We start from the raw sequence: 12622 nt of genomic DNA, 5'->3' as shown, positions 1-12622 counted from the left end.
TTTTTTTTGCTATAATTCGGTCATTTTGAATCTTGTAAAATTTTCAAAATAGCGCATTTGAAATTTTTCAAAAATTATAGCATGGCACTTCTGTCACTGTGACTGTGAGTTAATGTTTTTTCTAGGCAAAATTTACTAAACACGATTTTTTTACTAGATTTAAGTAAAAAAAAAAAGTAAAAAGTCACAAAGAAATGTTTAAATCCAACATATCTCTAAATGTCCTTGTCCAATCTTTTATTAAAAATAAAAGCTCATGAAAAATGCAATCTTTTGGAATGTTTAATATTATGGAGACCAAAATCGTCAAACAAGAACTTTTCAAATTTTTGAACTTTTTGTAAAAACGTTTTTTCCTGTAATGATAATGCTTGAGACATTTTGAAAAAATACACACGCAAATCTACCTACAAAGAGTTTCAAAACTGTACCAAAATTCTTGTTTTACGATTTTTATCAGTTTTCAAGTGCCCATGGCAAGCGGCGCCGGTGGTATAGTGCTAAGCGTGATTGTTCCTCACCCCAAAAGGCCTGAGTTCAATCCCAGTCGACGCTGCCGAGATTTTCTGAGGAATAAAATCTCTGATCACGCCTTCTTTTCACCATTTCGGCATAGCTTACAGCATTCGCAAATTTAACTCGTGAGCAAAGAATTTGTTGCATGAATGTTGGATGTAGCTGTTTGTCTTCATTGTTTTTGACGCGTAAATTGGGTTCCATGTGCCGAAGTAGTGCTACTCCCCATCATACTGTAGAAAATTAGCGTTGAAACCCCATGCTTGGAATAGACTTCGTCGAGTCTGGCGGCGGATAGGATCGTGGAGTCCATACACAGTATGACATTAGGGTGAGACAACTGGGGCATAGATTTGGATCCAGTTTTTAATCCAGTCATACATTGGTTGACTTTCAAGTTTAAGATTGTTTTAAATATGTACAAATCAGGTGGGATTAAAACTGACAGCTAATATTAATCAATTCGTCAGGTTTTGATCAAGCATGATCTGAGCTCCGTGTTATCAGCTAAACATTAAGCAGAAAGGTAGAAATTAGCAAGAGACAACATGGATAAATGCAGGAAGTTGTGAAAATATTGAAAATATTGATATTTTTGTGCTAATGGATATTCAGTGATGAAATATCTTAAAGGGTATATTCATCAAAAATGGCACACACATAAAAAGCTGTAACTTTTTAACTATTATACCAAATTTCTTGAAATTTCCATAGTCCTTAACACACACATAGGTGAAGGTGATGTAATCTATCTCAAGTAATAGTCGTAAGAAGAACATGCTGTCTTAAAACTTCTATACAGTCTCAACATACTGAGCCTGTCTGTAGTATCTCCTACATAGCAACAAATAAATTTTAATATTACATCCAAGAGGATGCACTTCAGTCATGTCGAAAATCTCATGTAATTTTGATGGCCACAACATTATGATATCAAAATTATTTTTTTTTCTGTGTATCTCAACGTAAAATTGCAATCCTACCGTCAATTCAAATTCAATTGTTGAACATTTTGTTTAAAATGTTGGCCACTGAACCGAGGGAACGGGTAATCAATCGGAATTGAGAGCAACCGGGAATTTGATTGCATCCTTAACATATTTTTTGTACCTATTTTTAGACTTAATTCAATTTGAAAATATATTCAGGTCTAAGATTTAAGATAGCTTTCATAGTTAAAGCTCTTGATGATTTTTTTAAGTGGCAGAATTTTTAAATGTTTTGATCGGGGAAGGGTCTCGAAAGATCCGGAATGACATTTGCAAGAACATGATTGATAGATTCCACACATGGCCAATTTATCGTGCTATATCATCCATAACAGCGACTGTTGGTATGCTGACGTGTTTTGGATTCTAGCAGTATTGTGCTTAATGTCCTAAAATCTCGAAAAAAAAATTCTATGAGAGCAAAAAACAAAAGGTGATTATTTTCCATTTATCTCCGCTTAATAATTTTTATTCATGACACATACGTATTTCGACTACAATGTGCACAGGTTATTTACTGCTATCTGACACAAATAATAAAACAATGACAAGAACAGGTTTGCAAGAAGGTCTTTAATGTAAATTGACGTTGGATTTCACTGAAGAAGCTAATGGAGTCAATCTATTAGTCGTTATTGACTACTTTACAAGATACTTTGAGATCGAAATTATCACTGCAATCACAGCAAAAGCTACAATATTCAAATTAAGAATCATGTTTCAAGATTTGAATATCCTGAGGAAATTGTATGCGATAACAGTCCTAATGGAATTTTAAAAATCCAGGCCGTTTAGGTATATAAATGTAGGGAATTATAATTCCAGGATATTTATCTGGAAGCGCACTAAGGTGAGGCAATTTTTTTTATTAATTAATTTATTTATCCAGGCTCAATCGAATAAACTTTACAGAGCCGAGTTATCATTTTCGTTATACATTATTGATGTCTTATATTTAAAGTTAAAGGAGCTGGACCGGATACTCGCGGTTGTCTCGAGGTTGGTGGAGGTTTACAATTTTTTTGGATGGGAAAAGGGAGAAGGAGGTTTGAAATGTGGTTTACGATACAAATATTTAATTAATCCTAAAACATGAACTTATTTCTATTCATCTTGAAAACAAACATAAAAACCCACACGTATAAAATACAAACTAAACACAAGGTTAATTAAACTTACAATCTAAGGTTAATATTCTTAAAGTAAACATATATGAGTTTCATAAACATAAAGCTTAGATCTGACTCCACGATGCTCAGCACAAGACCAAATAATCCCCCTAATTCTGCGAGTCACGTGACTCTCTGTCACCGGTGAGGTGACAATTGTCACCTCGTGTGAGGTGACTCTCCGTGCAAATCAAATGGAGAGTCACCTCACACGAGGTGACAATTGTCACCTCACCGGTGACAGAGAGTCACGTGACTCGCAGAATAGGGGGGAATATGATCAGCGTCCTGGTAACCTTGTCCACATTCACAGAGATTGCTGTCCCCCAGCCCAACACGGAACCAGTGAGCGTTTAACGAATAGTGATTGGACATGAGGCGAGACATCATACGAATGAAGTCTCGACCCACGTCCAACCCCTTGAACCAAGGACTCTTCGACACCTTAGGGATGATCGAATATAGCCATCATCCCAAACTCCCTTCACCCCCCTTTTCCTGCCAGCTGACGAGTGACTGTTAACGGTAAATGATGAAAAATTCATCGTAGGCGATTAGTCGATCGTAAATATCGCCTTCTATAGCGCCCACCTTAGCAAGTGAGTCCGCCATCTCATTGCCCGGAATCGAGCAATGAGATGGGACCCATGCAAAGGTGATGACAAAAGTTCCTTAAGAAAAAGCACTTAAAAGCATTCGTATTTTCATGAGAAAATACGAAGAGTGCTTTACCGGCCTCATGGAGCGAATAGCCTCGACAGAACTGAGACTATCCGTAAAAATAAAATAATGATCTGGTACAAGCGAGGTGATAGTTTCTAGCGTATAATGTATTGCCGCCAGCTAAGCAACATATACGGAACAAGGAGCTTGAAGCATTCGAGAGGCGCTATGAAATTCGTTAAAAATACCAAAACCAGCGGACGACTCTATTAGTGATTCATCTGTGAAGAACGATCTTGCGGAATCAACTTGGCCAAACTTTGCAGTGTATAATGACGGAACAATCATGGAACGATGATGTTCTGGGATTCCGCGAATCTCTTGCGTCATAGATAAATCAAAACTGACTGAATTGCCGAAGTCGGAGAAGCATACATGATGAGGATTATGCTGTGAAGGGCTGACATCCTGTGTTATGTACACGTAGTTCAATCATAGAGGTAAGCTCCCGAAAGAACGTGCTCAAATTTTTGGCTCAGCTCTGGTACTCTCTTCGATCCCAAGCTAATCGATTCACCCTTCGAAACATAGGAAAATCCACTAACCACTCATTTTATCTGTCAAACTTTCATAGTGAATCAATTGTGTAGTCGTAGAATTTCGACAAGAATGGGGTACGTAAATCGTTTGCTTGGAACCTGGCTAGGCTAGTCAAGTAGTGAGCCAATTTAAAATCGTTAGTTTCGTATTGATTGTTGGTACAATGTCATAAAACGAGAAGCTTTTTATTTTTTCCTTTGGTTTTTTTTTCCGTCGAACTTGTTTTCCGTGCTGAGCACCAATGCTACCGACGTGCCAGGAAGGCAGCTCCCACACCTGAACCCTACCTATCGACCCATCAACTCATGAACCGGGGACCAACGGCTTTACTTCCCATCCGAAGGAAGGCGTGATCAGAGATGTTATGCCTCAGAACATCCCGGCGGCGCCGACTGGGATTGAACCCAGGCCTGCTGGGGTGAGAGGTAATCACGCTTACCACTACACTACCGGCGCCGTTAACTCAAGAAGCTTCTCAAAGTTTGCAATCACCAGTGGGTTCATAATTTCACAACGGGTGAGGAGCCTGAGGGATAATTCCGAAAACCGATCAGAGAGTGGCAACACGCCCGCTAACCATCCACGGCGAGCAGATGGTTCGGTGATTCGTCACCATCGTCGCCGGGGGGTTCCGCCCGCTAAAAGTTAAGGAGCGCTGCTAGGCAGCCAATAGAAAAGGAGAGGAGACAGCACAGATCGTGTCTGGAGCCGACGTGAATCGGAACGAAAAGCAACCGCCGCCACCATTGTCGAAGAGACCCACCGTCAGCGAGAATCAGCGAGGAGAAAGGGAAGGTCATATTAGTTAATAGACGTCTAAAATTTCATCTTTCTTTCTCTTTTGCTATCATTTCACCCATATCCGAACGACTTTGGGGAAAGTACTCTGCTCGTAGCCACCCGGGGTAAATTGGACCAGCTATAAACTGGAAGGTAAGCCGCAACTTACGATATGGATTTTTCGGTGGAAGAATTATGGAAATTTTTTTATTGGGTTTCTTTTTATTTTATAAATAAAATATCATAAACATATAAAATTAACAATTTTTTAACGAAAATAAGGGTGTTTAAAGTTAGTTATATATATTTACAATTATTAATTATTGCGTGTTATTCGTTTTTATACACAACTAAACTTTACGCCATCCTCACTCGAAAAGCAATTTTGACAGTGCAACTTGAATTTTCGCACACGAACATCTGTGCCCGTGAAGCCATCGCCGAGGCGAATGTGACAAACACAACACTTGAAACAATCAATATGGTATAGTAAACCTAGGCTCTCAATTACCATAGCAGCTCCACGTCCTGTAAATAGAAGAATGTTACTAACATTGTCCTACGAATACATTATTTTATCCTTACCTAATTCATTATTGCAGTGAGAGCACTTCTTCTTCCCACTAACACTAAGAATTTTTTCATCATGCTCAGCTGACCGCTGATGGTTTTGCTTGTTGAATTGTTCAGATTTTAGTCCATTTTCGTTAGCTTGGTAGGGTCCTTCAGGATGCCTGAAAAAAACATAATTTTTATGAAAAATCAATCAGCATCTAGCATCTAGCATTTAGAGTTTAATAAATGTGTTACGTAATTATTATTGACGACATAATTTGGCAGGGAACAGGTTTAGAAGCTTGGATGATAATCTTTTAGTTTTAATCCTTTTTAGAAAGGTATACATATCGCTTGGAAAACCGACTATCGATCCGACGCTCGGAGGGTCGAGTGTCATATACCAATCGACTTAGCTCGAAGAGATCGGGAAATGTCTGGGTGTGTGTACCCAAGTAAAGTCGGGTATCAAAATACTATCAAAATGATATCAAATTATGTTTTTGACATCATGTTGATATGCTTTGTTTAATATGCTATTTTTTAATTTCGGTTGAATCCATATTTTGCTATTTCTCAAAAATATAATTAAAAACAAGGTTTGACATTCTACAAATATCCACATTTATCACTGAAATCTACTTTTTCTGTTATTGAATCTAATTAACTTCGTTTGTCATTTGTCATTTGTCATATTTTAACTTTTGGGTTTTCCTCGTGTACCAAAGTCGCGAATGCCAGTTTTTGATTAGAGTTGAATCTGCTATTTGTCTATAATGACAAAAACAATTCATATACTTTCATGTAATTTGTACCATTTGATGATTATTTCCGGTTCTGTCCTTTAATATGGCACCATTAGCACTTTATTGATAACATAGCATAGATATCAACCAATAGATTACTAAATTTGATATCATGATATCAAAATAATAAGTAACGCATACATGGACTTGTTATCAAGCAAACATGATTTGTTATATTTTTAATATCCTTCATATACCATCATTTAGATCACATTTTTGTTATGATAACAAAATATGCAAAATATGTTATCACGAACGCTTATATCGAAATATCAAATCTAGTTTTCATTTTGTTTTCATTCTCTGCTCGGTATGTATCGACATTACACTCAGGTCTTTTTTTACACGGGGGATATGTACCGTGTAAAAAAAAATCGTGTTAATTAAAACATACGACATTTTGATTTTTCTCATGCTTAAACGTTTTAAAAAAATCGGATTTTAATGCCGTTTGTAATTATAGCATGCTATGGTCCATATAGACATATTTAAAAAAATTCTGTATTTACACCAAAAATTGTGATTTTTTTTAATTATGTTATTCGATTACCTATAGCTTGAAACGGATAATGTGATTGGAATCAAGTCGATAGGTTGTATCGTTGTCATGAAATCGTTAAAAACGTACCGTTTAAATCGCGAAAAACCGTGTAAAAAAACCGCGTAAAAAACCGTGTAAAAAAAGACTTCAGTGTATTTAAAAGGCATGTTTCTCGGCAACCACCGAACGGAATTGGACGTCGCGACCACTAATTTTTCGTGGTCTTATAGACCACTTTTGAATATTTTTGAAATCGGTGTACTGGTTCCGGAGATATGGACGGAAAAGGATCCGAAAAAAAACACGGACAAGAGAACTAAGTCGTGTTTCTCAAAAACCACTTAGCCACATTGGAAGAAACAACCGCCAAATGAAAGTTTTGATGGTCTCATTTAGTTTTTAATTTATAGAATACGTCATCTGCTCCGGGGATATGGACGTAACATCATCTGAAAAACATGGATTAAGGGGTGTTTCTCGGCAAATACCACCAATTGAGAGGGTTCATAGTTCTATAGAAAGCTTTTGAAAATGTTTGGAATCGGTCAGCTGGTTCTGGAGATATGCACGCATCGACGTCCGAAAAACACGGATTTATAGAACTAAGTCGTGTTTCTCGACAACCACTGAACCGAATAGGACACAACAATTACCAAATGAAAGGTACTTAGATCCTATAAAACGCCTTTGAATATTTTTGAAAAACAGGTCAACTGATTCCGGAGATATGACCGGAACATGATCCGATTTGTATGGGCCATTACATTAAATACGTCCTAAAACGAATAAAACCCATCATGTGACACCTCAAATGAGATGAAAAATCAAATCCAGTTCAATGGTAGTCGTTTTAAGTGCCCAGGACCACACTGACCACATCTGGCCATGCTTTAGGAACCCCCGGAAACTGACCAGTTTTTGACTTGGGTCGATACCTTAAATCACATCAGAATTCATTTATTTAATCACATCATATGAGCATTTCTGGTGGAATTTTTATTAGTAAGAAATGTCAGATTTCACCATAGGTGGATTAACGGGTGTGCAATAAAAAATGAGAATTTTTTCAGTCATATAGCTAGTAAAAAAAACGAATTCAGTATTTTTTTATTAAAAATATATTGTTTATTCTTTAAAAAAAAACGTCAATGAATATTGGAGAAGGGGCCCTGGTCAGCCATACGACGCAACTTAGTCGCGATGCTCTCACAAGAGCGCTGGACGGCACTGAAATCATCATTTTTTATTGAACACCCGTTAAATCAGATCCTTAAGGGTGCTTAACTTTATGTTGTGACATATTTGTATTGTTACTGAGATTCGTAATCATGGTGATGACCTTCCTGATCCTGCATTCTTCTATCCTCAATGCCCAAATAGACGATATTGGCTGTGTCCACAATCAGTGATTTTACGACTCGCGAGCGCTCACTGTGAGTTAACGCTCACGAATCATAAAATTGCTGATTGTAACACTCTGGAAGTGAAATTGACAGGTTTATGTGTCAAACACTTGCCTTTAAACCTATTCTTGTATCTAACAAGTACAAAATATCATTGTTTGGACTGGGAGGGAACTTTCTCTTTTGATAGTGGACTGTATCGACAGGGTGGTGGAGGCAGCAAGCGTCGATCGGAAATCAGCTTGTAAGGCCTCTGAAAAGAGCTGGGGGTTCGACGCTGCTCTAAATCAGGGATGTGTGCAGCAATAAACTTACGCTATATAACTGTTTATTCTCTCCTCTTTCTCTCTACAAATTCTACTTCTACTGCTGCTGATGTTCACTGCTGTTTGGTCGGAAAAGAACTCTGTTTGGCACGGTGATGCATGCCTCTTTTAAAACGGCGAACGATGATTTGGTCATCGCTGATTGGTGGATGTTGTAACCTAGTGATGGTCTCCTTCTTCACTGCTTGTTGGTGGTGTTCATAACAGTTGACTTTCGGCGGAGACGGAACAATCATTATAACATCTAATGATTTCAAAATTCAGAAAATCATTTTATTATAGCAAGTGAGTGGAAGCAACTCTGGACTGTGTATAATTTGAAATCCTCGTTGTTATATTGAGCTGGTAGAACTTACTCGGTCTAAAACTCGCGATTTGTTTCTACCAGTTTCTACAATAAAGTTAATAAACTATAGAGGAAGAATATCGCTGGTGTTCCTTTTCTGCTGATTTGAGCAGGGTCGGGTGGGGCAAGAGTGCTACCCCCTATAATTTTGAAAATAAACATGTTTTCAATGGTAATTTACCCATGAAACTATGAATGGTATTCCTATGCAGCATTACAGAAAGTTCTCTCCGAAATGAAGTATTACAAAAATGGCAAAACATCATTTTGTGCTGATGTGTTAAAAATCGAAATTACTTATAATAATTGGACATCATAAAATAAGAAATTTTGAAATTTCCAAATATTGTATCCTACATTGAGGTATTACTAATAATGATTAATTGAAACATCAATAACAAAGAATAGATAAATATTCCCTTTAATTGGTCAAAAATAATTTTCTTAAAAATGAACCTCACACGGGGCAAGAGTGCCACCCCTATATTTATGAATAAAATTATACAAAAATGTAAAAGAAATTGCTTCATTTCCCATTTAAGTCTTTGGTAAGCTTGTTTTCACCAAATTTGACAAAACCAGTTACATAAAATATCAACAACAATAGTTTTCATTTGATTTCATTGGTAAACATAGTTCATTTGTTATATATTGAATAATTATGTAAAACTCAATAGTTAAATTGAGTCAACAATAACTGCTGTTGCTAGCATGATTATTAATCAAACAAGCATTAATCGATTTCACTCAATTTAAGACGCATGGCCCTTTTGCCCCATAGGGGTTGGCACTATTTTCCCATTGCAGTTTCAAAAAAAGATTTGAAATGTCATTTTGAAAAAAATTTAAACAACTTATGACGAGATATAATTTGCATTACATTGCTGATGTATGAAGGCAATAATATGAAGTTGCAATACGGTGTAGAAACTCCTTTGAATATCCACTATTTGGCATATACATATAGAACGTACAATTGTTAAGGTGGCACCCTACTGCGGAGTCGATCGATTTTATTTTGCAAGCCATTGGAAAACTGCTTGATTTTTTAAAGGTTTAAACCTGTTTTACTCATTCTCAGTTGATTCCCGCCAAATGCTCTGAGCCAGGAGTGCTCGAGCCCCCTGACTCTATGTATAGTATGTCTACATACATGTTTCGCCAAAGTGCCCTTTTACTACAATTGAAAGCTCAGCTGAGTCATAAAAACTAGCTCTATTTGTTGCTTCTTAATGTTTGGCTCCCGTTTGACAGTTCACACTAGCTCCCAAGTGACAAGAACATTGAGTGAGTCCGCTGTACCCAATTGAAATTGTAATGATTTGTTTAGCTGTTCGAAAACCAGGTAACATTTTAGTGAAACCAGATAGGTTTATCGTTCTGATTTAAGTCGTATTGTGCATACGAATTGAGTTTTTTTTAAATCCTATGTTTTAATGATTTATTTCTGAAGAATGTATATAAACAATTCACACAATAGAAAAATTAATTATCAAAGAAACACTAAATAGCGCTAAACTCTTAAATAAAAAAAACTTTTCAAAACTAAATATTTTTGCATTTAAGAGCTTATTTAAAATTAAGACTTTTGATAAAATTTCAAACCAAGATTTTTAAAATAGACGAAAATTATACTAAAGTTGCTGATTTTTTGGTAAGATATTAGCAAAATTTCAAAATACGCCATACAAAACTGCTTTTCCACTTTTTTGTACAGGCTCATATTTTGAATGTCATTAGAGGGTACGTTTTTGTTTTTCAAAATAAAGCTCACTTACCTGCCAAATTCTAGATCATTTCAGATGCTGCAGAATTTAGACAAATAAGTGTTTTTTTTTCAGGTCGTAGACCTCCGGTTAAAACAACATTTGAATCAGCAATATTTTACCTGGTAAAATTTTAGAATATTTTCCTCCTCAATTTTTTTATGCAATGACAAGAAGTGAAAATAAAATATGCATCGGCATAAAGAAAAATAGCTACCTAAAAAATAAAATGAAAAAAGTTTGTTCTTACCACCGACGATCTGAGCCTATTCCAAGGTTCTGTACCCGTTGCGTAATTGTTTGTATGACCGATTCCGGCAGAGATTTTCTGTTGACACTTTTGTTCTGAGAGTAACCCGACAGATAATTGCTGCTTGCTGCCTGCTGTTGTTGCTCAATCCTGCGCTGTTCAGCCTCCTGGACAAACCAGTGCCGAGCATACGAATCACTGTTTCGGTTGGCCTGTCTACTTGCCTTTACGTTCCACTGCGGTGAGCATTCCGTTAAACTACGTTGTTGAAGCATGCTGTTATGGGAAGGATACACGTCCTGTGCTAATTCCTTAATGTCGTGCGACAGTCTATACTGAGCCCATTCATTTGAAGGTTTGATTTTCGATATGCAACTCGTTAAATCTATTCCACTTTCAGTCGCGTGTAGGTTATTGAGAAGGCGGGTTGGATCACACAAAGGTAAAATTTCATTGGATAATGTACTAATGTTATTGCATGTGTTGTGGTAAGCAACATGGTTTTCACTTGGTGATGCTGTAGAGCTCTGCAGTTCGCCATAGTCTAAGTTTGATACGTTTGACAGAGATTTACTGTGCTCTTTGTAAAAATTGTACTGATTTTGCATGTACTGTGGAGAACGCAACGGCTTCGCTGGCGGAATTGGAGGAGGAATAGGGTTTGTCATATCCTGTAGAAGAGTGTGAAGTATATGTTATACATAAGATTATGCTTAGTTCTATAATAAATCGGGTGGAAGTTGTAGATACTTTTAATCATTCAGACGTCAGATTTTGTACTAAAATTACATTAATGAACTAATGATTTCTAATCTTTACCATTGGTTAGATGAAAAACTTCTTCTTCAGTTAAAATTAAATATAGTATATACATAGAAATTCGGAGGTGAATGTGGAAAACTCAATATTTTGCATGAAACCGATAAAAAAAAAGTAAAGTTAATAAACACGATCATCTTTAAAAAAAACTCGTTATGAAGATTTTGCAGATATAGAGGATTGTGATCAGGTTGTGATGAATTTACTAATGAAAATCTCAGTCAATTTATATGGTTGTCTGTGGAAAACATATTCCGCATGTTCATGTATAAAGTGCCAAAGTTACAAATATAGGGGAAATGCAGGTAATGTCAGCCTAAGTGTCCCTAATTTGGGCCCATACATAAATTCAGCAATCGACTAAATTTTCAATAGCAACCAAAAATATCCATTAGTAACGTCCCAATAACGCGTTCATCTAGATAAAATTGATGAATAGCAGATTTTTAGCGATGGGCCTAATCTTAGATCCATAGGCCAACATTAGAGACATTTCCCCTAGTTTCAAACATAATGGCAAACGGTTTTTTTTTTTCGTAAATCGCAATCCTGCATAATGCAAGAATGGGCTAACAGTTACGCTAACATATTTTTAAATAGTCAGATATACATTATACTGTTTGGTTTAGAGTCGGATTATTGTCTATATTCAAAAAAATCTGTCAAGCTAAAAGCCCCGAAAAAAAAATCATTTTAATTTTTCCAAAAATATTGGAAACAGGTATCGGAAATCTTAAAAACACAGTTTTTTTTTCTCAGATGCTAAAGCAACTTAAATGGATTTTCTTAAAATTTAGATATTTTTTTCAAATATTATAAAATAAATCTAAACAATTCCACGAAAACAAAATTCGGGACGGTAAGCATACCGTTGGGGGCAGGTAGATAGATCTGAAAATTAAACTAGGTACTTGCTTCCTTACAGCAAAGACTTTTAAACACTAGGTAGATACATTTAAAACATTTGGTTGATGACCAGATGTGAGTCCGAGATATGCGAAGTGGTAAAACCAATTATTAAAAAAAAAAAGGATTCCAACAATCGATTAAGTCACATCGACAATTTTTGAATAAACTGAGTTCTTCTACTGCA

General features: G+C 36.3%; 1 protein-coding gene across 5 annotated transcripts in view; it reads right to left on the bottom strand.

Annotated features, from left to right (window-relative positions):
• Nucleotides 1–4954: 4954 nt before the first annotated feature.
• Nucleotides 4955–12622, bottom strand: part of smash (smallish) — a 30467-nt gene continuing 22799 nt past the window's right edge. For all 5 annotated transcript variants that reach the window (XM_065238067.1, XM_065238068.1, XM_065238071.1 and 2 more), the window contains 3 exons: nucleotides 10711–11381; nucleotides 5303–5451; nucleotides 4955–5245 (listed from right to left, as the gene is read on the bottom strand). In XM_065238067.1, the coding sequence (XP_065094139.1) occupies nucleotides 5058–5245; nucleotides 5303–5451; nucleotides 10711–11381 (1008 nt within the window). In that variant the 3' untranslated portion in view covers nucleotides 4955–5057. The remainder of the gene's footprint in view (nucleotides 5246–5302; nucleotides 5452–10710; nucleotides 11382–12622) is intronic.

The sequence above is a fragment of the Ochlerotatus camptorhynchus genome, unplaced genomic scaffold (assembly GCF_037179485.1).
Source record: "Ochlerotatus camptorhynchus isolate MF236.1 unplaced genomic scaffold, CSIRO-AGI_Acam_v1.1 ptg000696l, whole genome shotgun sequence".
Lineage (NCBI taxonomy): Eukaryota > Metazoa > Arthropoda > Insecta > Diptera > Culicidae > Ochlerotatus > Ochlerotatus camptorhynchus.
This window is presented reverse-complemented; position numbering and strand designations above follow the sequence as displayed.